At 50.8% G+C, this 22,804-nt stretch overlaps 1 protein-coding gene across 2 annotated transcripts in view; it reads right to left on the minus strand.

Moving 5' to 3' along the window:
• Window positions 1-22,804, minus strand: part of IGLON5 (IgLON family member 5) — a 677,528-nt gene that overhangs the window by 106,066 nt on the left and 548,658 nt on the right. For both annotated transcript variants that reach the window (XM_068241536.1, XM_068241537.1), the window contains exon 3: window positions 14,717-14,949. In XM_068241536.1, the coding sequence (XP_068097637.1) occupies window positions 14,717-14,949 (233 nt within the window). The remainder of the gene's footprint in view (window positions 1-14,716; window positions 14,950-22,804) is intronic.

The raw sequence follows: 22,804 nt of genomic DNA on the forward strand, positions 1-22,804 counted from the left end.
GGTCATGTCTTCTGCGCCTGCGTGGGTACTTGTGCGCACAACTACTTTGCAGGCGCAGTATGTGCCAGATGACGTGGTTGCAAAGGCACGAGTACCTGCACAGGTGTGGAAGGGCCGGCCCCTCTGGCGGGTCGTGATCATTACGGGGGTTCAGCATGACACAGAGAAGGACCGGGGCTGCGGCAATGGACTGAAATGGGTGCTAGGAGCTGGAAGAAGCCCCAGGTGAGTAAACATAGATTGTTGCCTCTCACCTCGGAAGTACTTTAACCTCCCTGGTGGTAATTTCCGAGCTACACTCGGGCTAGCCGCCGGGAGCTCTATGCAGAGTATAGCACGCAGCGGGCATTGTTACTCACCTCCCAGGGGATCCATCTGTCGGTAGACATTCTCCTTCCTGTCCTCCGAGGCTCTGAGTTACTCTGGTGAGATCTCCGTCATCAATCCCACTGCAGAGTTACAGCGCCATCCAGAGTACGGAGGTATAATTGCAGCGCTGGAGCCCAGGGAAGTGAGTGAGAGCATGGGCTGCTGCAGGCATTCTGGCAGCATGATTTTTTCCTGATTTTAGGGTCTGACCCTAAAATCCAGAAATAATCATACCACCAGGGGGTTAAGGGGGCAAGTTCCTTACAGGTTAAGTTCATTGCTGGATTTTATCCTCACATGTTGTTACTATTTGATAAAAACTGACTGCTGCACGGTGGTAAAACGACTGCTGCTCTATAATCGACCTCTGATCAGAGAGGAATCAATCATTTGTGGAACTGGGCAGCTTTTGTACAGCGGAGGCGCGCCTTAAGCCATCACCTGACCAGGAAGAGTCTGCATTTGTTCTCCGCCGGTAATTTTGGCTCTAGCAGATTGGCGCGGAGTATTTTCAGCTTGGCACAGCGTATTTCTGTCGCAAGCTGTCAGTGTTTACTTGCAGCTCAGATGAAATGTCGGCTTCTGCCAACAATTTGTGCCTTGCACCCTCAAACCAAACTACTGTCTGTGTGTGTTCCAGATAAAGGACAGTGTATGTCCCCAATTCTCTGAACTACAAAGTGAAGGCGTGGAACTATACCCAGGTAGTCTGCTGTGCCCATCTCTGCTGGACTCTGCTGTCACTGTGGGCTCGCTACTCCTGTGTGTCTCTGCATCTGAGATACTCTCTCCGCTTCCAGGCCTGGCTCGCTCAGCCATAGAAGTCCTTGCAGAATGTCACTGCCTGGCTGCACTTTACTGCTGCAACTGCAGGAGTTTAACACCGGCCCTTTATCCAAGATATGCAAGAGGCCTCAGTCTCTCCTGCCCATTGTCTCTCCTCACCTGCTATACCTCATCTGCCATCTCACCTGCACCTGCAGAGGTAACCCTTTCCCTGCCAGGTCACCTGCAGAGGTAACCCTTTCCCTGCCAGATCACCTGCAGAGGTAACCCCTTCCCTGCCAGAGCACCTGCAGAGGTAACCCTTTCCCTGCCAGATCACCTGCATAGATAACCCCTTCCCTGCCAGATCACCTGCATAGATAACCCCTTCCCTGCCAGAGGTAACCCCTCCCCGGCCAGAGCACCTGCAGAGGTAACCCCTTCCCTGCCAGACTGCCTGCAGAGGTAACCCTTTCTCTGCCAGATCACCTGCAGAGGTAACCCCTCCCCTGCCAGAGCCCCTGCAGGGGTAACCCCTTTCCTGCCAAAGCACCTGCAGAGGTAACTCCTTCCCTGCCGGATCACCTGCAGAGGTAACCCCTCCCCTGCCAGAGCACCTACAGAGGTAACCCCTTTCCTGCCAGATCACCTGCAGAGGTAACCCCTCCCCTGCCAGAGCACCTGCAGAGGTAACCCCTCCCCTGCCAGAGCACCTGCAGAGGTAACCCCTTCCCTGCCAGAGCACCTACAGAAGTAACCCCTTCCCTGCCAGAGCACCTGCAGAGGTAACCCCTTCCCTGCCAGAGCACCTGCAGAGGTAACCCCTTCCCTGCCAGAGCACCTGCAGAGGTAACCCCTTCCCCGCCAGACTGCCTGCAGAGGTAACCCCTTCCCTGCCAGAGCGCCTGCAGAGGTAACCCCTTCCCTGCCAGAGCGCCTGCAGAGGTAGCCCCTTCCCTGCCAGAACCCCTGCAGACGTAACCCCTTCCCTGCCAGAACCCCTGCAGACGTAACCCCTTCCCTGCCAGAACCCCTGCAGAGGTAACCCCTTCCCTGCCAGAGCACCTGCAGAGGTAACCCCTTCCCTGCCAGAGCACCTACAGAGGTAACCCCTTCCCTGCCAGAACCCCTGCAGAGGTAACCCCTTCCCTGCCAGAGCACCTGCAGAAGTAACCCCTTCCCTGGAAGAGCACCTGCAGAAGTAACCCCTTCCCTGCCAGAGGTAACCCCTCCGCCGCCTGAGCACCTGCAGAGGTAACCCCTTTACTGCCACAGCCCCTGCAGAGGTAACCCCTTCCCTGCCAGAGCACCTGCAGAGGTAACTCCTCCCCTGCCAGAGCACCTGCAGAGGTAACCCCTTCACTGCCAGAGCACCTGCAGAGGTAACCCCTTCCCTGCCAGAGCACCTGCAGAGGTAACCCCTTCCCTGCCAGAGCACCTGCAGAGGTAAGTCCTTCCATGCCAGAGCGCCTGCAGAGGTAACCCCTTCCCTGCCAGAGCGCCTGCAGAGGTAACCCCTTCCCTGCCAGACAGCCTGCAGAAGTAACCCCTCCTCTGCCAGAGCACCTGCAGAGGTAACCCCTTCCCTGCCAGAGCAACTGCAGAGATAACCCCTTCCCTTCGAGAGCACCTGCAGAGGTAACCCCTTCCCTGCCAGAGGTAACTCCTCCCCTGCCAGAGCACCTACAGAGGTTACCCTTTCCCTGCCAGAGCACCTGCAGAGGTAACCCCTTCCCTGCCAGAGGTAACCCCTTCCCTGCCAGACCACCTGCAGAGGTAACCCCTCTTCTGCCAGAGCACCTGCAGAGGTAACCCCTACCCTGCCAGAGCATCTGCAGAGGTAATAACCCTTTCCCTTCCAGAGCACCTGCAGAGGTAACTCCTTCCCTGCCAGAGGTAACTCCTCCCCTGCCAGAGCACCTGCAGAGATAACCCCTTCCCTGCCAGAGCACCTGCAGAGATAACCCCTTCCCTGCCAGAGCACCTGCAGAGGTAACCCCTTCCCTGCCAGAGCACCTGCAGAGGTAACCCCTTCCCTGCCAGAGCACCTGCAGAGGTAACCCCTCCCCTGCCAGACCACCTGCAGAGGTAATAACCCCTTCCCTGCCAGACCACCTGCAGAGGTAACCCCTTCCCTGCCAGACCACCTGCAGAGGTAACCCCTCCCCTGCCAGAGCACCTGCAGAGGTAACCCCTTCCCTGCCAGAGCACCTGCAGAGTAGTGAAACAGGTAGGTTTTTTTTCAGTAAAATCAGGCAAGGTCTACTGGCTCTCATTGCAGCTGTCCTCTTGGACTTGTACACTGTGAGATCTTAGTGCGGTTTTATAGAGCACTACAGTAGTAGAACTCCCTATTATGAAATATATCATTATTTAGACCCCCAAAAAAGGTCCAATGAGCAGTCGCGAAACTAGAAATCACTGTATGATTCATAATCAGTGGCTGAGCAGATGCAGTCATTACAACAATTGTGCAGAGTGCAGAAAGCTTTTTCTCTCTGTGCCCAGACTCTGCAAGCATCACTACAGTACACACAGCACTTGGGGAGGGGTGGAAAGGCTTGGGGGTAGAGCAGCACTGTACACAAGACCCTGCTAACACTGAATAGGGACTGTCTACAAATCTTGTATGATTACTTATCAGTGGCTGAGCAGATGCAGTCATTAGAATAATCGTACAGAGTGCAAATCGTTTTTCCTTTCCTTACCCTTGGTTGTCAGTTTCTCAGGGCGGGACCCCTGTTGCTTCTGGGCTACTTGTTACACCCCTGCCAATGAGGCTAGATTTAGGCTTGGATAAGAGCTTCCCTAGAATTATAGGCCTCTAATAGGTGACAAATATCAGCTTAAGCAGGGATTAGCAATAGTTTCAGAGGCAGCTTATGCTGCGTACACACTTGCGATAATGATCGTTCGTAAACACCAATTAACGATCGCTCGTCCGACAATTGCATAAAGTTCTTTCCGTCGCGATCAGAAGCGATCGTTAAGGAGAGCGAGGAAAGTGCAATCATTGCACGAGCGAATTTTCCAACAAGTTGGATCCTATCGCGCGATCATCGCTGTTAAAGAAAGGTGTGTACAGCAATCGTGCGAGAACGATCGTTACAGAATGTAGTGCGCAACCGCGCATATAGCTGGAACCTACGTATTTCCAGTGTATTGTGTTTGGTAACGATCATTCTGTGAGAATTTTGAAAAAAAACAAAACAAAACATCAATCTTGCTGTTAATCCAAATGTTTTGTAAAACATTAATTACGTCATATCCGTGTGCGCACGCAACCATTCTTCACTGATCGTTCGTTTCTGCAATAACAATCGCTGCACTACATTCTCAGTTGCCTAATTTGCATTTACTGCTCTGCTCGGCCAACTATCGTTCGCCGCGAAACTATCATTCCTAACGAACGATCGTTATCGCAGGTGTGTACGTACCATTAGTGCTTCAAAACATGTAGAGGGTAAAGGTTAGGCTCAAGTGAAAGGTCTGGGAGGTCGTTAGGAACTGTAAGAGTTACTGTTAGGCTCAGGGAAAAGACTCACTTGGTGGGGGAATCAGTGGTGCTCATCTGAGCTAGGATATCCGAGATACTCGGATATCCTAGCTCTTTTTTTACTATTCGAGCTTGAATACCGAGCTCGAATAGTATTAGCTATCCGGGCTGTGCTATCCGAGCGCACTCGGATAGCAAGCAGCTATCCGGAGATATCCTAGCTATCCGAGCTCGGATAGCGTCACGTCTGACGTCACCTCGAGTCTCCACAAGCGAATCAGAGGGCTCCCAGCCCTCTGACTGCAGCCAATCACAGAGGGGGAGCCTGGCCAAGCCCCCCCTCTATAAATAGCGGACGCCATCTTGCCTCACTCGTCCTGCTTGCGACTTACTGACTAACTGTACTGAGAGACTGCTCCAGTGCTTTTTGTCTGTGTGCAAGTGCATTTATATTGTTCTAAACCAACCGTTTTTACACTCCAACACTTGATATTCAACTGTATTGCTTTGTATTGTAGATAGATTGTATTTTAGGCAGTTTAGTTTGTGTGATTAGGGACTAGGGAGGGAGACTGTCACTGCTGCAGCTGCAGCCAGCAGCTAGGCCCTGTGCCTAGGCAAGGCAGCCTGCCCTGCTCTGTGCTCTAGTCTCTAGTTACCTGTGCTCTCACCTGTCCTACTCTACTGTACTACTACTTCTGTGTTAGATAGATTTGTAATATTTTGTAGTTAGCAAGGCCCAGCTTTACTGCTATACCTGTCCTGTATCTGCTCTCTGTAATCTAGTCACACCTGTTCTATTATTTAGCTAGATTCTTTTATTGTTTAGTTAGTAGTACTTCAGTGTACTCTAGTCTGTGTATAGGGACCGTCCGTCACCGCGTTACCTAGGGTCTTTGTGTGCGCAGTGCACGTCTGCGCTGTCCGCACCCTCTTGTTAGTGCTACACCCGTCCTATTTCTTTATATTACTTCTATTGTGTATTCGCTGACTTGTACTGTACTGTAGTCTGTGTATAGGGACACCGTCAGTCAGCGTCAGCTAGGGTCTTTGTGTGCGCAGTGCACGTCTGCGCTGTCCGCACCCTCTTGTTAGTGCTACACCCGTCCTATTTTTTTCTATTACTTCTATTGTGTATTTGCTGACTTGTACTGTACTGTAGTCTGTGTTTAGGGACACCGTCAGTCAGCGTCAGCTAGGGTCTTTGTGTGCGCAGTGCACGTCTGCGCTGTCCGCACCCTCTTGTTAGTGCTACACCCGTCCTATTTTTTTCTATTACTTCTATTGTGTATTTGCTGACTTGTACTGTACTGTAGTCTGTGTATAGGGACACCGTCAGTCAGCGTCAGCTAGGGTCTTTGTGTGCGCAGTGCACGTCTGCGCTGTCCGCACCCTCTCGTTAGTGCTACACCCGTCCTATTTTTTTCTATTACTTCTATTGTGTATTTGCTGACTTGTACTGTCTTATAGTCTGTGTATAGGGACACCGTCAGTCAGCGTCAGCTAGGGTCTTTGTGTGCGCATTTCGCACTCTCTCGTTAGCGCTACACCGATCTCTGCTATAGAGTACACCTGTCCGTCACCTCACACACCCACCACCACCAGTCCCACCCCATTAAGTACCACACTTGTCCCACCCGCCTTTATATACATAAGTTTTTTTTTCATTTGTATAATATTAAAAATATACGATGTCTGGCACTGGCAGCTGCGGTTTGGGCAGGGGCAGCAAGGGCATCGCCAAGAGAGGAGGTCGTGGGCGTGGCAGCCGCGCCACCACCACCACCATGCGCAGTTCTGTGTCTGCACCAGTGGCTATTCCGCCATTAGCCACTGGCCGTGGACGCCTTGGCCGCCCAACAGCTGGGAGTCACGCTGCAGAGACACAGCAGCAGCGTGTGGTGCAGATGTTCCTCCCACCGCCAGGACGTAGCCGTCCTATTGAGGAGAAGGACGCAGACTCTGTGGTGGAACTGATGGTGGATGAGCAGGTCACCATTAGCTCTGGAACCGAGTCCTCCACCCCCGCCACCACTCCTGTTCGCAAGAGCAGCAGCGGCCGACCAGCACTGCCTGGGGAGGAGGAGGAGGAGTGCAGTTCTCCAGCCCCAGCGGGCGACACCAGCACCCTGTCACTCAGCACCTTCTTATCCCCAAGCACAGTGGGGTTATGGAGTGCTGTTGCGGCAGAATTGGAGGAGGAAGAAATGCTCGTGGGCACTTTGGGGGATGATGCTTTGGACAGTCAGACAGTAGTGACTGTCCATCCGCCCATGTATGCAGAAGGGGAGTTTGTGGGATCCCAGCAGGACATGTTTGCGGAGGGGGAGGATGATGATGACAGGGTGAAGGACAGAGACTGGGTGCCAGGTCCTGGGAGTGGGGATGTCATCAGCTCTGAGGAGGAGGAGGAGGATGTGTCTGTGGGCCTTGCTAGAAGGATCAGCATCGCAGGCATGGGCAGGATCACAAGTGGGCGTGGTATGCAGGCCCCACAGCGTGCTGATCCGGAGACGAGTTCTGCCAGTGCCACCACCAGCCGCACCAAGAACACCCCCCTCCCCAACCACCACAGGGAGACCAGCGGCAGCAGCACCTTCCAGCTGAAGGGGCAACTTCACCTCCCCAATTTGGAATTTTTTCACCCTGCCATATGTGGAGTGCAAGTATGCCACCTGCAACCAGTGCCGCCAGCAGCTCAGCAGAGGGAAGGAGCCCTCTGCGTTTGGCACCACCTCTCTGGTCAACCATCTTGCAGGGAAACACTTTTATGAGCATGAGGAGTTCATTAAGTTGAAGGAAGCTGGCAGTGGCAGTGGCTGACCCGCCACCACTGCGAAGCCGTCGGCAGCAGCCACCCGCCCTCCTCCACCTCCTCCAGCAGCACCAGCAGGAGTGCGTCAGAAACGCACTGCTCCTCCTCCCTCTGCAATTCCTGCCGCCGACACTGAGGCCTGTTCTGGCAGCCAGTCCTCAGTGGCCTCCTCTGTTCCCTGCACTGATTCCCGTGCCAGCAAAAGGCGTCGCCAGACCCTGCTCAGCGACACCTTCCAGGGGGTGGTCAGGGTTCTGCCTCCCAGCAGCCGTCACGTGCGTCAGCTGAACGGCTTGCTGGCACGGGCCATGTGCTCCCAACTCCTGCCTTATTCCCTTGTGCAGGAGGGGAGCGACATGCGTGCGCTCCTGATGTGTGCAGCCCCCGATTGGCCAATCCCCAGCCGACATTATTTCGCACGCACGGCCATCCCTGCACTTCACCGCTCTGTGATGGCCAATGTCGGGAGAGGGCTGGAGCACGCGGTGAGTCAACGGGTCCACGTCACCATGGACTCGTGGAGCAGCCGGTTTGGGACAGGCCACTATCTGTCCTTCACCGCGCATTGGGTCAGGTTGGTGGAAGGGGGTGAGGAGGGGGGAGCAGCATCGGGCACTGTCAGAGCAGCAGCAGCACCAACAACGCAGTGGGTGGTGCCACCATGCAGGTTCAGCGGAATTGCAGCAGGTTCCTCTGATCCGCTTCCATCCTCCGGCACACCAGCCCAAACCCCCCACCTCAGCAGCAGCGTGAAGCCCCGCCACTGCCAAGCGCTACTGGAATTGGTCAGCCTGGGGAAGACCAAACTGACGGCGAACCATGTCCTGGCCAAACTCCGAGAGCAAGAGAGGAATTGGCTGACCCCCAGAGGCCTCAGAGTCGGAGAGGTGGTCTCCGACAATGGGGCAAACCTGGTTGCTGCAATCAGCAGGGGAGACCTGACCCACATCCCCTGCCTGGCGCATGTCCTGAACCTGGTAGTCTAAAAGTTCCTGCGGACCTACCAGGGGATGGACCGACTCCTTGAGGCGGCAAGGAAGGTCGTGCGTCATTTCTGGCACTCGCCTGCAGCCGTAGCGAGCCTGGAAGAGGTGCAGAAGGAGCTGCACCTGCCACAGCACCGGCTCATGATCGATGTTCCAACTCGCTGGAACTCTACCCTGGCGATGTTGGAGCGTCTGGTTTAACAGAGGCAGGCTGTCAGCCAGTACCTTGCACGAGCAACAGTTGCCTCCATCACTGCAACTGGGCATGCCGCCACCAACCTCCCGTCCATCATCTCCACGGAGGACTGGGGGCACATGCAGCAGGTGTGCTCAGTCCTGGCACCCTTCCTGCCTCACTCCCTAAAGGGGCTCCCTGTCACTCACTCACTCCCTAAAGAGGCTCCCTGTCACTCACTCACTCCCTAAAGGGGCTCCCTGGCACTCACTCCCTAAAGGGGCTCCCTGGCAATCACTCCCTAAAGGGGCTCCCTGGCACTCACTCCCTAAAGGGGCTCCCTGTCACTCACTCACTCCCAAAAGGGGCTCCCTGTCACTCACTCACTCCCTAAAGGGGCTCCCTGGCACTCACTAACTGCCTAAAGGGGCTCCCTGGCACTCACTCACTACCTGAAGGGCCTCCCTGTCACTCACTCACTGCCTAAAGGGGCTCCCTGGCACTCACTCACTACCTGAAGGGCCTCCCTGGCACTCACTCACTACCTAAAGGGCTCTCTGTCACTCACTCACTGCCTGAAGGGGCTCCCTGGCACTCACTCACTACCTGAAGGGCCTCCCTGGCACTCACTCACTGCCTGAAGGGCCTCCCTGGCACTCACTCACTGCCTGAAGGGGCTCCCTGGCACTCACTCACTACCTGAAGGGCCTCCCTGGCACTCACTCACTGCCTGAAGGGCCTGCCTGGCACTCACTCACTGCCTGAAGGGGCTCCCTGGCACTCACTCACTGCCTGAAGGGGCTCCCTGGCACTCACTCACTGCCTGAAGGGGCTCCCTGGCACTCACTCACTGCCTGAAGGGGCTCCCTGGCACTCACTCACTGCCTGAAGGGGCTCCCTGGCACTCACTTACTGCCTGAAGGGGCTCCATGGCACTCACTCACTGCCTGAAGGGGCTCCCTGGCACTCGCTCACTGCCTGAAGGGGCTCCCTAGCACTCGCTCACTGCCTGAAGGGGCTCCCTGGCACTCACTCACTGCCTGAAGGGCCTCCCTGGCACTCGCTCACTGCCTGAAGGGCCTCCCTGGCACTCCCTCACTGCCTAAAGGGCCTCCCTGGCACTCACTCACTGCCTGAAGGGCCTCCCTGGCACTCACTCACTGCCTGAAGGGCCTCCCTGGCACTCACTCACTGCCTGAAGGGCCTCCCTGGCACTCACTCACTGCCTGAAGGGCCTCCCTGGCACTCACTCACTGCCTGAATGGCCTCCCTGGCACTCACTCACTGCCTGAAGGGCCTCCCTGGCACTCACTCACTGCCTAAAGGGGCCTCCCTGGCACTCACTCACTGCCTAAAGGGGCCTCCCTGGCACTCACTCACTGCCTAAAGGGGCCTCCCTGGCACTCACTCACTGCCTAAAGGGGCCTCCCTGGCACTCACTCACTGCCTAAAGGGGCCTCCCTGGCACTCACTCACTGCCTAAATGGGCCTCCCTGGCACTCACTCACTGCCTAAAGGGTCCTCCCTGGCACTCACTCACTGCCTAAAGGGGCCTCCCTGGCACTCACTCACTGCCTAAAGGGGCCTCCCTGGCACTCACTCACTGCCTAAAGGGGCCTCCCTGGCACTCACTCACTGCCTAAAGGGGCCTCCCTGGCACTCACTCACTGCCTAAATGGGCCTCCCTGGCACTCACTCACTGCCTAAAGGGGCCTCCCTGGCACTCACTCACTGCCTGAAGGGCCTCCCTGTCACTCACTCACTACCTGAAGGGCCTCCCTGTCACTCACTCACTACCTGAAGGGCCTCCCTGTCACTCACTCACTGCCTGAAGGGGCTCCCTGGCACTCACTCACTGCCTGAAGGGGCTCCCTGGCACTCACTATCGGGGTCCCTGTCACTCACTACCTAACTGGAGGCGCCTGTCACTCACTAGCTAACCTGGGGGTCCCTGTCACTCACTACCTAACTTGGGAGGCTACCATATTAAGGGGGCATTCTGCCTATTTATGTGAATTGCTGTCTATTTATGTGCCTCATGACTGCTGAATTTGTCTTGTTGGGAGCCTTATGATTTGTTGGGGGCCTCATGATTGCTGAATTTGTCTTGTTGGGGGCCTCATGATTTGTTGGGGGCTTCATGATTGCTGAATTTGTCTTGTTGGGGGTCACATGATTGCTAACTGCGAGACTATGGGAAAAGCTGAATCCTTATCATATGAGACAATAGCATTAAACCTACTTTTTTAGCTTTTTAAAACAGAAAATAAAACTGGGAGGTTCTAAAAAATTGAATACATTTTTCAGGAGTAGGATGGATGAAATTGTTTATCTTCACAGTTTATTTTCAACTTGGATTTTCCATAATGTTCATGTATGAGTTAAAACGTTTGTACAGTATTTAGTTTAAATTGCTGTTGCCACTTTGCGATAGATAAGTGACTTTTGGGTTGCAGTTTGGGCACTCGGCCTCCAAAAGGTTCGCCACCACTGTCCTAATCTGATGTCCCACCATTGCTAGGTTCATGTAAATTTGTCTCCACCCGGCCGTTACCACACCTATATTCTGGTCCATGGCCCACCCATTTTTCGGTGCGGCGCGATAAGCACGCCGCACAACGTGATCCTCATATTTTTGGCACGCTAGCTGCAGTGTGCTGAATTCTGCTGCCTACAGTATGTACAGTATACGCTGTTCTCTAGTGCCTGCACTGTGTGCTGATTTACCTCCAGTGTGTACAGTGTAAGGTGTTACTCTGTGCCTTTACTGATTGTAAACCAGCTATATTGTATGCTGATCCCTGCTACTTTCAGTATGGACAGTATTAGCTGTAAAGCCTGGTACACACATACAATTTTGATTAGCCAATTTTAGCTCTGTTCATAAAATTCATTGTCTGTTGGCCCACTTACTGCACGGGGGTGGTAAAATTGGGGGTCAGTGATTGACCAATCAAAATTGTATGTGCGTATACATCTTTGATCTATGCCTATACTGATTGTAAATTATCTAAATAAAGGACAGGGGGCTCCATCCAATATTTCGATGGGCAGGCCCGTTATCTGTAGCTTACACCGCTGCTAAGTTCATGTACATTTGGTCCCACCCATGGCCACGCCCACTCACCCCATGGTCACGCCCATTTTTGCCACGGCATGCTACGCGCGCCGCAGATACCTCCCTGCCTGGTGCCCACAAGTGCCCCCCGATCTCCAAGGACCCTAGAAAAGCCCCTGCTTCCAACAACCATTTTGGACACACCTTCTCATGCAAACACTTTTCATGAAGTTAATTTACTATTTTTGATACCTTTTTTATAACTACTACATCACCACACAATCACTTGATGTTTTTCTTCATAAAAAAGGTGGTTTCATGCATCATTGACCTCCAATACAAGTTTTACAAGCTATTTAAGGCCAGCTCGAATATTTTACTCGAATACAGACTCGGATAGTGACGTCGGATATCCGAGGTCGAATCGGATATTCGATTAACTCGAATATTGAACTTCGAGTGAATTCGGATAGTTTACTATCCGAATTCGACCAAACTCGAATAGGATAATGAGGTATCCGAGCAACACTGGGGGGAATATTAGATGGAAAGGTTACGAAGAGAAGGGTAGAGTATGTTAGATGAAGGAGGCTATTAACAGGAAATTCACTCCACTGGGCCCAGAGACCATGAAATGGGCACCAAATCACAGCATAGACTCTGATGGCTGCCGAGATCCTCCGCCAGAGATGCCGTAAGTAAATCTCGACCAATGCTTGGGAGGTTGGAGTGGATGAAATTACTAAGCGGAGTCACTAAATGACACTTGGCTCTCCTTAGTAATATCCTTGGAGTGTGGCGGGGGATAAAGCACAGCAAAAGGCATAATGCTCGATTTGCTACTTAACCACTTCGGGACCGGCCGCCTAACCCAGGGCATTTTGCGGTGGAGGGGGGTGCGAGTGTTTGGGGGGGGGGGGGGGGGTCGGGCGGCCGGATCCCGTCTGTGGTGTGCTGGGCTGTGTGTCCCCCATGGAGGCAGGTGTCCCCCCTGTAGCTGGAAGCAATCACTCACCTTCCAGGCTCCAGCAATGAGCCGCAGAAGCCACCTCTTCTCCAGCCGGCATCTCCGCTCCAAATGACGCTCAGGTCGGGTCGCGGCTTGATGACGTCATCAAGCCGGGACCCGGCACTGACGTCAGACGGAGCAGAGATGCCGGCCAGAGCGGAGGGGGGCGCCGATCGTCGCTGGAACAGCAGGGAGGTGAGTGGATCCTCTTCTTTTCCCCCCTGCCGCCGCCGCTGTCAAAGTGATCACTACGATCCGACGGTGATCGTAGTGATCACGTGATCAGCAGCCATACGCGATGGCTGCTGATCACACGGGGGAGATGTCAGCTGTCATATGACAGCTTAATCTCCCCCTCCGGGTGCGCACGATCGCGTCTGGAGCGGTTCTAAGCGCGGACGTGAATGAACGTCAGCGCTTAGAACCACCTTTTCATCATCATGTGCCTGTAGGCACATGCCTACAGTGCCTTATGGTAAATCCGACCCTGTATATGATATGTTATCTAGATCCTGTTGATCTGCAGAGGTGATGACAGCTTGTCACCCTCATCCAGCAATTAGTTTTTCATATCTGTACCGGGTTTCTATGGTCTGGTTTTGAATTAGACATTCAGGTTCTTGGCCCCTCTTGTGGGTTTTCAGACCAGAATCTAATCCTAGGTATTGATGTACCCGAATGGGGACCCGGCAGCTGGCAAAGACAGGGCACCCACAACCTTGCATTAGCTCAAAATGATTTACATCTGATTGACCATCCTCAGTGATTAGCACTCTTTCCTTGCACCAGTATAGTCTCAAGTTGGGCAGAAAAAGTCTAGCCAGATTGGGTAGGTTCTATTGTGCATGCGCTATCAACGGGTTAGCGGAGGGGACATCGCTGGAATGCCCTGGTGGAGGAGGAGGATGGGGGAAGCAGTTTTTGTCCTAACAGGTACACTTAAATAGATAAGACCTGGAGAGAAGGATCTGGAGGGAGTACTGAGCCAAATGGCCTTGTACACAAGACCGCTCAGCAAAGCATGACGCTCTCCTTGTGGTTTTCTATTCCAGACATGCAGACATGATTGGAAGATGGTTTGAGAACGTGAGGCTTCGGTAACTTTCCATCGCCGATCACACAGTAATGTATTACTCCAGTGTGTTTGGATTAATGACTGCAGTGGTGTAGCTAGAGGCTGTGGGCTTCAGTGCAAGCTTTACATTGGGGTCCAACTCCCCCAAGCACTATATATATATAACAATTGATGCGGAGCACCAAAACCAATCAAGAACAACTGCAGTGTCGGAGGTGCAAGAAGGGGATGGGGAAACTGTGTGTTAATGATCACTACTATTCAAAGTATCTATAGAAGTGAATATTATAAGCACAGGACCAATAAAGAGCGAATACTGTGGTTGAGGGAGGGCCCCAATGCAGTAGCTACCTCTGCAACCCCTATTGCTACTCCACTGAATGACGGTTTTACACTTATTTTTTTGCATTGCGGGGGAATGCGATTCTCCTGCCGCATGCCACCGCAATGCAAAAACTGACAAACATATGACCCTACGGCAGAGTGCGCAGACAGGGTCATATGTATAGGTCCCCCCCCCCACACTCAGTGATGTAGTTCCTGCTGGGCAGGAAGTATGCCACTGGGATTCCCATCGGTTGGCGTGACGATCTGCTCTCTGCTTCGCCCATAGAATTACATGACCCCAAACGCAGTGCGTTAAGCACAGTGCTTGCGGTAACATGCTGTTGCCCTTGCATTGCATTGGACACTACGGACTGCAATAAGTGTGAAAGTCTCCATAGACTTTCATTGATTATGCAGCCCCTTGCGGCAAAATAGGGTAATGCAACTCAGGTTTACCCTGTTAGTGTAAAAGGGGCCTTAATAATCAATTAAAAGGAATAACAGCAATGTATATGTTGGTACCTTTTCTGTTGAAAAATAAATGCAGACAAAAAAAGCTTGTTTTCATAATAACAACCAAAAGGCCCCATAAGAAGTGGAAGTTCCGGAGTTTATCTAAGGGGTGGTGATGGAGGTCTCACCTTGGACGATGAGATAGGCCTGGGTGGTGTGGGGCTTGTCCTGTGTCTGGTAGGAGCAGGTGTAGAGACCCTCATCGGCCACATCCAGGCTGGTGATCATGATGCTGAACTCCGTCTTGTTGTAGTTGAGTAATCGCACTCGGGGGTCTATAGACCACTTGTCGTTTCCGGCGTACAGGATGTTGGATCTGTTCAGCCAGGCCACTCGTGTCACTTGATCATCGATAGAGCAGCTGGAGGAAGAAGAGAGAGAGTGTTAGATCTGTATGTTGGGTTATGGAGACTTTACCACTTCAAGTGGACCTGGGTTAAAAAATGTAACACCAATTGCATAAAACGTGCTAAATGTTAGTAAAAGAATGCAATTATTATTTTACTTTTCAGACGCGGTCATTTCCATCAGATGGCGCAGCTAGAGATTAAGGGGCTCCATAGCTGCTGCCAGACTGCTAACCAACCAACCCCGTCACTGCCACATAACGCCAGTCCTGCACTCCCTTCACTGGCTACCTATAGAATGGAGGGTTCTATTCAAGATCGGCCTACTGACATTTAAATCCCTGAATAATCTGGGCCCTGGATACATGAAAGATATGTTGCAGCTGCGTAGCAATCCCCGCATTCTCAGATCAACAGGTTCTAATAATCTAGTCATACCCAGAGTCCACTTGGAAACTTTTGGTCCCAGTGCCTTATGCTGCCCCTACGTTTTGGAACTCCCTACCTCAACAGATCAGGACAGCTCCATCCCTGGCCGTGTTTAAATCCAGACTGAAAACCCACCTGTTCAGTTTGGCATTTGCAGAATTATAACTTTTGTTGTGTGAATACTTCATCCTACTAATTACTGAATCTGAGAGAGCCTAAGCGCTTTGAGTCCTATGGGAGAAAAGCGCTCTAGAAATGTTATTGTATTGTATTGTATAGCAAAAAACTTTTATGGGGCCATAAGGCATTTTTGAGTAATGCCACCTGCCCCTACCTTATGGATATGAGTTAATTGGGCAATATAAATTCACATGCAATCTACACTGCATATAGTCCATGGGTACTTAGACAAATTCATAAGGTGGAGGAACACAAGAAAGTTAATAGTGAATACTAGTAGCCCGCTCTGATCCAGGGACCCGTAGCAGTTGCTATGACTGCTATGGCTATAGCTACCCTCTTGATTTCTATGTCTGCTATCTGGTGGAGTCTACATATGCACGGAAGGCCTAGGCCAATAATGTATTGAGAGGTGTTGCTCTGCTTACCTAAATTCAGTGTTCTGGCACTACAATTGGCCTGAGGAAGCGGGCTCAGACCCACGAAACATGTTGCCAGTACATAATAAATGTCATTGTTATATGAAGCTGTCATTTTTTAGGTCAGCCACCTCTCCTTTGTAATTTTAGTTGTGTTTAACCCAGGTGCCATGTTCCCAATGTAGTCCTCTGAACATCACCCAAAAATCTTGGATGCGCTCAGAAGCTTGTCCCTCAGCATACATGGCACCTCGGCGCAGGGCTTTCTGGTGCAGGGTGAGCCAAATGACGGCTCGCGCTTCTGCCGCACAGATTCGGGTGGTGCTAAATCATACCTCCCAACTTTTTGAGATGAGAAAAAGGGACACTTAAGCCACACCCCTGATCACGCCCCCATCACACCCCTAGTCAAGACAAGACAAGACAAATAACATTTATATCGCGCTTTTCTTCTGGCGGACTCAAAGCACCAGAGCTGCAGCCACTAGGGCACGCTCTATAGGCAGTAGCAGTGTTAGGGAGACTTGCCTAAGGTCTCCTACTGAATAGGTGCTGGCTTACTGAACAGACAGAGCCGAGATTCAAACCCAGGTCTCCTGTGTCAGAGGCTGAGCGCTTAACCATTACACCATCCAGCCACTAGTCACGCATACCATAAAGACTTCATAAGAAACATATGTTGTTTTATAATTCAAACCACATTGGTATTTTCTATCCTGGTTCATTTTCCTTCATAGTAATGTTTTAAAATTAGTAATATATCAATTTAAAGGATGGGAATAAAGTTTAGAGTCAATTTAGTAGAGAAATATATACATTTACATAGAAAGAGGGACAAAGTCCTGAAAGAGGGACAAATGAGGAGGAAAGAGGGACAGGGCTCCCAAAGAGGGACTGTCCCTCCAAAAGAGGGACAGGTGGGAGCTATGGCTAAATACTATTCCCCCTCCGAGTCGTAGCAACACGGAGGAGAAGTAAATTGGGGTCGGCAGTCGCCGGATCCCTGAATAACCTATGTGTGGGGCACGGACTATATAGCATTACCACTATAGCGGTCCCAAGCTTGGGCGCTATGCGGCGCACACCAAAAAGCCTTCCTGTCCCTCAACCCCTTTATTTCCCTCCTTCTGTGACAGATTGCCTGATAATAAAAAAAAATCAGCAGCCATTCTTCTAACAGAGATATTTATGGCTGTATCAGTGTCACGTCGCCAACCATTCTGATTCTTGCCTCAGATTTGGCGTGTGTACATTATGTGATCTTCTCGGAGCAGATTCCAGCCTACAGCAATGATTGGGCTCCTGACCAGGTACTTAAAAGTTTTGTTCACACTGTCATTCATCTTAGAAGCCATGAAAAAAAACATTACCAGCGTTTTCTTGGCATTCGAATAAGCATTTATATCACATTTGTATTGCATTTTCCTAGTGTTTGCTGCAGCCCATAAAATGTTAGAGGAAGGTTAGCACAGAGGTGTATTCTGTTCCTTACTGAAAATACCTGCCAAGCGCTTATAAAACTTCCTGCCAAGCCCCTAAATACGGCATTTTGTTTAAGTTTTTGGCAGGCATTCTCACGGACGCCTACTGCAGCCTAAACGCGTATTAGGATAAAAAGACTGCAGGGGGCTTATTAAACACACAGCCAAGCAAACACTACCCATAAACAACAGGGCAAATTGTACATTTAAATATACGGGCTTTTCAGACACAGAAGTTTGCCTGGCTTCTCTTAAACTGCCCTCTCTGGAAACCGGCGTCATCAAAGCATTTTAAAGTGGTTTATTATTTAAAGTGAACCAGAGACGAAGCACCCTCATGTATTTTACCATAAATATCAGTGGGAACATTAGAGAAAACACCTACCCTGCTCTCTGTTTCATTCTTCACTGCTCAGCTTGCTTGTTAGCAGCCCTGATAAAATCCCCGACTGAGTATTCAGTCTGGCTTTGCTTTAATGACTCAGCTATAATGATTCCTGAGCAGAGACACAAGGGGCAGGCTTGGGCTTAAAAAGACATCAGAGAAGGCAGTCTCCGCTATAATGATTCCTGAGCAAAGCCATACTGAATATGCTCAGTCGGGGATTTTATTGGGGCTGATAAGAAGCAAGCTGAACAATTAAGAATGAAACAGAGAGCAGGGTAGGTGTTTTCTCTAATGTCCTCACTGATATATATGGTAAATACATCAGGGTGCTTTGTATCTGGTTCACTTTAACTGACACCAAGTTTTGAAGGATTTTCAACACAGAAAGATAATTTTGGCAGCTGACTGTCTATAGAAGACCAGGAAAGCATCTTTTCCTAATGTGGGGAAGGAACCTGAACTGAAGTAAAAAAATGAGTTTAGCTTCCCCGGGGTTTCTACCAGCCCCCTGCAGCCACCCTGTGCCCACAATGTCACTAAGTGATCCTCCGGTCTCTCGCAGCGACCATCTGATGGCGACGGCCACTGCGCATGCCGGGAGCATTCTGCGCATGCGCAGCTGAGATTATTTTCTTACTGCGCATGCGCAGAGTGCTCCTACCCATGGGAGCGCGATTAGAAGGGGGGCAGACCAGGGGGCACACATCCAAATGACAGAGGGTCCTGGCGGTGAACCCGAAGGATCGCTCAGTGCTGGCGCGGGCACAGGGCAGCTGCAGGGGGCTGGTAGAAGCCCAAGGTAAGTTAAACTTTTTTTTTCTTCATTTTAGGTTCGCTTTAAAGCCCAGTTACACCTTTCAGGTTCAAAACTGTATTGCTGGTCTATTGCTGAGCACCGGTCCATAGAGAATTCAGACCTCCACTGTTTCAGTTGTTTCCTGTAAGCAGATCGTGTTCCTGCAACTGCTTATCACTTCTTGTGAACTGCAAGTCAGTTTTCTCATGTAGGGGATACCCTGTATAGCTATTCTACTGTATTCATAGCTCCCAACTGTCCCTCTATTGGAGGGACTGTCCCTCCTTGGAAACCCTGTCCCTCTTTCCTCCTCATTTGTCTCTCTTTCAGTGCTGATGTACAGATCTGTGTAAATATATGTATTTTTCTACTGAAAATGTGTTTAACTGACTTTTTTCCCATCCTTTTATATTTCTTATTTTCAAATGTTAATATGAAGGAAAATGATGCAGGATAGAAAGGACCAGTGCGGTTTGAATTATAAAACAACATGTTTTTCTAATGAAATCTTTGTGGTATGTGTGACTAGGGATGTGTTGGGGCGTGATTAGGCGCGTGGTAGGGACGATGCTTAAAAAATCTGTAAGCCATATCCGTTCAGGAAATGCTTTTCAAAACAAAGAAAATCCGGAGAAAGCCCCATGAGAAGATGGACTAGTCAGTGCAGGCCGGCCACGCACAATCCCATAGCCGGAAGTGCTCTGTGCCTTCGCAGTAGTACGATGGGAGCGCAGTGGGGGCACCCACGCGGCCACGCATGTGCAGTACCCCCCAGACCGGGGCAGATTGTGGAAGATCCAGGTGGCAGCGGAGGACGGCAAGGGAGTGATCAGCCTTAAGGGGGCTGGAGGAAGCCCCGCGTTTGTATAATTTTTTTCTCCTGCCCCATCTCAGGTTTCCTCTAAGATATGTGATGATTTATATGCCCTTATCAGCTTATCCACTGATCTAGAGTCATGTGACAATGTCGTTTGTTTGTTAACCAGGAAGTGGTAAATAAAGTTTACTCAGAGAGCAGAAAAAAAAGAGAACCGCATGTGTTCCAGAAAGAAAGCAAAGCATGGAGTCTGTGTGCAGTGCAGCATCAGGCCGGTTACCCCACAGCCTGAAACAGAATTTCTGAAGCCTGCCGCTTGTGGTCACATGACTGACAATTTTTAAAAAAGGATTTTTAGCGACAGGAACCTCATTCCACACAAAAAAAGGCAGCATTTGAAAACTCTGATTCCTGAGTTATTAGATGGTGTTCTCAGATCTGCCTGGAGATGGACCTTACACATTTTTGTGGTCCATTTATGTAAATCTGTCCTGAGCGCAGCAGTCTGCCAGAAAAAAAATTCAGACCTTAAAAAAAAAAAGAACCCTGGACTGATATTTAATAGGTCACCTTTCAAGTTTCTATGTGTGAACTGCTTTGCCAGTAAAGTATGTGAGAGTCCGCGTGTCGGGTAATAGGAGGTTAACAAAGGCTACAAAGACTCTTCAATGACACACATATCAGGGCTGGCAGTGTTTGAAGCATAAATATATTGCTTTCTAGATGTCATATCTCTCTCCTTTCATACAGAACACGGAATCACAGCTGGACGGTGTCCTGTTATAGCGCCGGGCGTGAAGTCTTTCTTCCAATAGACCCATTATTTCCTTGTTGGAGGAGAACCTCTGGAGGATTGCTGAAGCCTTTCATTGCTGAACACAATCGCTCGGCTGCGGCTTCAAGGACAAGGGGGCCGGGGAAATTATCTGATTAATGGACTCTTACTGGAGAGCAATGGAATGAATCCAGTTCACCCCGATACTGCAGATATCTGAAGAGCTTCAAAGGACAGCTGAGCCCGGAGCCAACAGCCAATGGCCATGTGCTAGAGGGCCTGATTGCTGCTAGTGAAAATAGTGCAAGGTTACCATTATTATTATCAATGTGTATTTATATAGAGCTGATATCTTCTGCAATGCTTTATACAATCCATAGTCATGTCACTGACTGTCCTCAGAGGAGCTCACAGTCTAATCCGACCATAGTCATAGCCTAAAGTCCTACCATATTATCATTATTATTATGTATTTATATAGCGCTGACATCTTCTGCACCACTGTGCAGAGTACTTAAGCTGGCCATACACTAGGCCGATTCCCCGCCGATCGACAGCAGATTCGATCACTGGGATCGAATCTGCTGTCAAATCGTTAACGTTAACGCTAAATTTCGATCTATTTCGTCCCGAAATAGATCGGTCCCGTCGATCGCTCCGTTGCGGGAAATTACCGTTGATTGCCCGCGGGTAGGGAGCGCGTCGCTAGCGGCGTTCGAGTGCTCGACGACCGACGCAGTACAGCTGCAATACATTACCTGCTCCGCCGGCGCGACTCCCCAGGTCTCCGCTGTCATCTTCTTCTCTGCGCTGGTCTCCGGGTCCGGCCTCACTTCTTTCTGTCCCGGCAGGAAGTTTAAACAGTAGAGGGCGCTCTACTGTTTAAACTTCCCCCAGACAGGAAGAAGTGAAGCCTACCGGACCCGGAGACTAGACCAGAGCGGAGAAGAAGACAGCGGAGACCTGGGGAGTCGCGCCGGCGGAGCGGCGGCAGCACCACCACCACCACAGATTGTGAACGGTTTCAGGCTGGAATCGATTCACAATCTGTTTGCAGTAAAGGCAGTCATACGATCCCCACATCTGGAATATGGAATTCAGTTCTGGGCACCACATTACAAAAAAGATATTGCAGTTTTAGAGCAGGTGCAGAGACGAGCAACAAAATTGATGCGTGGGATGGAAGGTCTCGCTTACCAAGAAAGGTTAGATAAACTGGGTTTATTTAGTCTAGAGAAAAGACGCCTTAGAGGGGATCTAATTAACATGTATAAATACATCAGAGGGCAATATAATACCTTGGCGGATGAGCTTTTTGTCCCTAGGCCTTCTCAAAGGACTAGAGGACATGATCTGCGCATGGAGGAAAAACGTTTTAGCCATTTATTTAGGAAAGGGTTCTTTACAGTAAGTGATTAAGATGTGGAATGCATTGCCACAGGAAGTCGTTATGGCAAACTCTATACCTGCATTTAAAGGGGGCTTAGATGCTTTCCTTGCGTTGAAAGACATCCATGGCTACAATTACTAGGTAATGCCTAATGATGTTGATCCAGGGATTTTATCTGATTGCCATCTGGAGTCGGGAAGGAATTTTTCCCTTTAGGGGCTAATTGGACCATGCCTTGTAAGGGTTTTTTCGCCTTCCTCTGGATCAACAGGGATATGTGAGGGAGCAGGCTGGTGTTGTACTTTATACTGGTTGAACTCGATGGACGTATGTCTTTTTTCAACCAAAATAACTATGTAACTATGTAACTATGTAACTATGATCCCTCTCTGATCAGATTCGATCAGAGAGGGATCTATCTGTTGGTCGAATCTGATGGCAAATCGACCAGTGTATGGCTACCTTTAGTCATGTCACTGACTGTCCTCAGAGGAGCTCACAATCTAATCCTACTGAGGGGAAAAATTGATAATCGTATGGCCACTTCAAGGAGACTCAGAGATGAACTAAAGTAAAGCTCTGATACTTACCTGGGGCTTCCTCCCGCCCCATAAACATGTCTAAGTCCCACGCCGTCCTCCCGTGGTCTGCCGTTTAGCCGTGGTGAGCCCCGGTAACAGGCTCAGTGACTTCAATCAGGGTCTACTGCGCAACCGCGGGAGGTCTGTGTGTGCGCAATAGACCCAGACTGGCATCGACTGAGCCTGTTACCGGGGCCAGGGCTGCATTTACCATAAGGCACTGTAGGCACGTGCCTACAGGCGCTTGATGATGGGAAGGCGTCTCACTCCCATACACTAGTGCCTCCCTCCCAGGAAGGTAAATATTTACATCGCCGCTGTACTGAGGGCTGCAGCGAGACCCCCGTGGGACAGAGGACGGCGTAGGAAGCCTCATTAGGATCCTGAGGCTTCCCCCTCCCGAGGTGAGTACCCCCAGGGGAATTTTTGATGTTACAGATTTTCTTTAAGCATGATCTGGTGGTGCGCAAGACTGGGACCACACAAAATAATAATGTTTCAGTATAACTGTATGCGCAGAGCAGGGAGAAGGTCCTCCAGCACCCAAGGCTGAGACACCAAAGTGTGCCCCTCCATCCCTTCCACCTCAGCTATCACACACTGATTGCTATTA

Source organism: Hyperolius riggenbachi, chromosome 6, assembly GCF_040937935.1.
Source record: "Hyperolius riggenbachi isolate aHypRig1 chromosome 6, aHypRig1.pri, whole genome shotgun sequence".
NCBI classification, from domain to species: Eukaryota; Metazoa; Chordata; class Amphibia; order Anura; family Hyperoliidae; genus Hyperolius; species Hyperolius riggenbachi.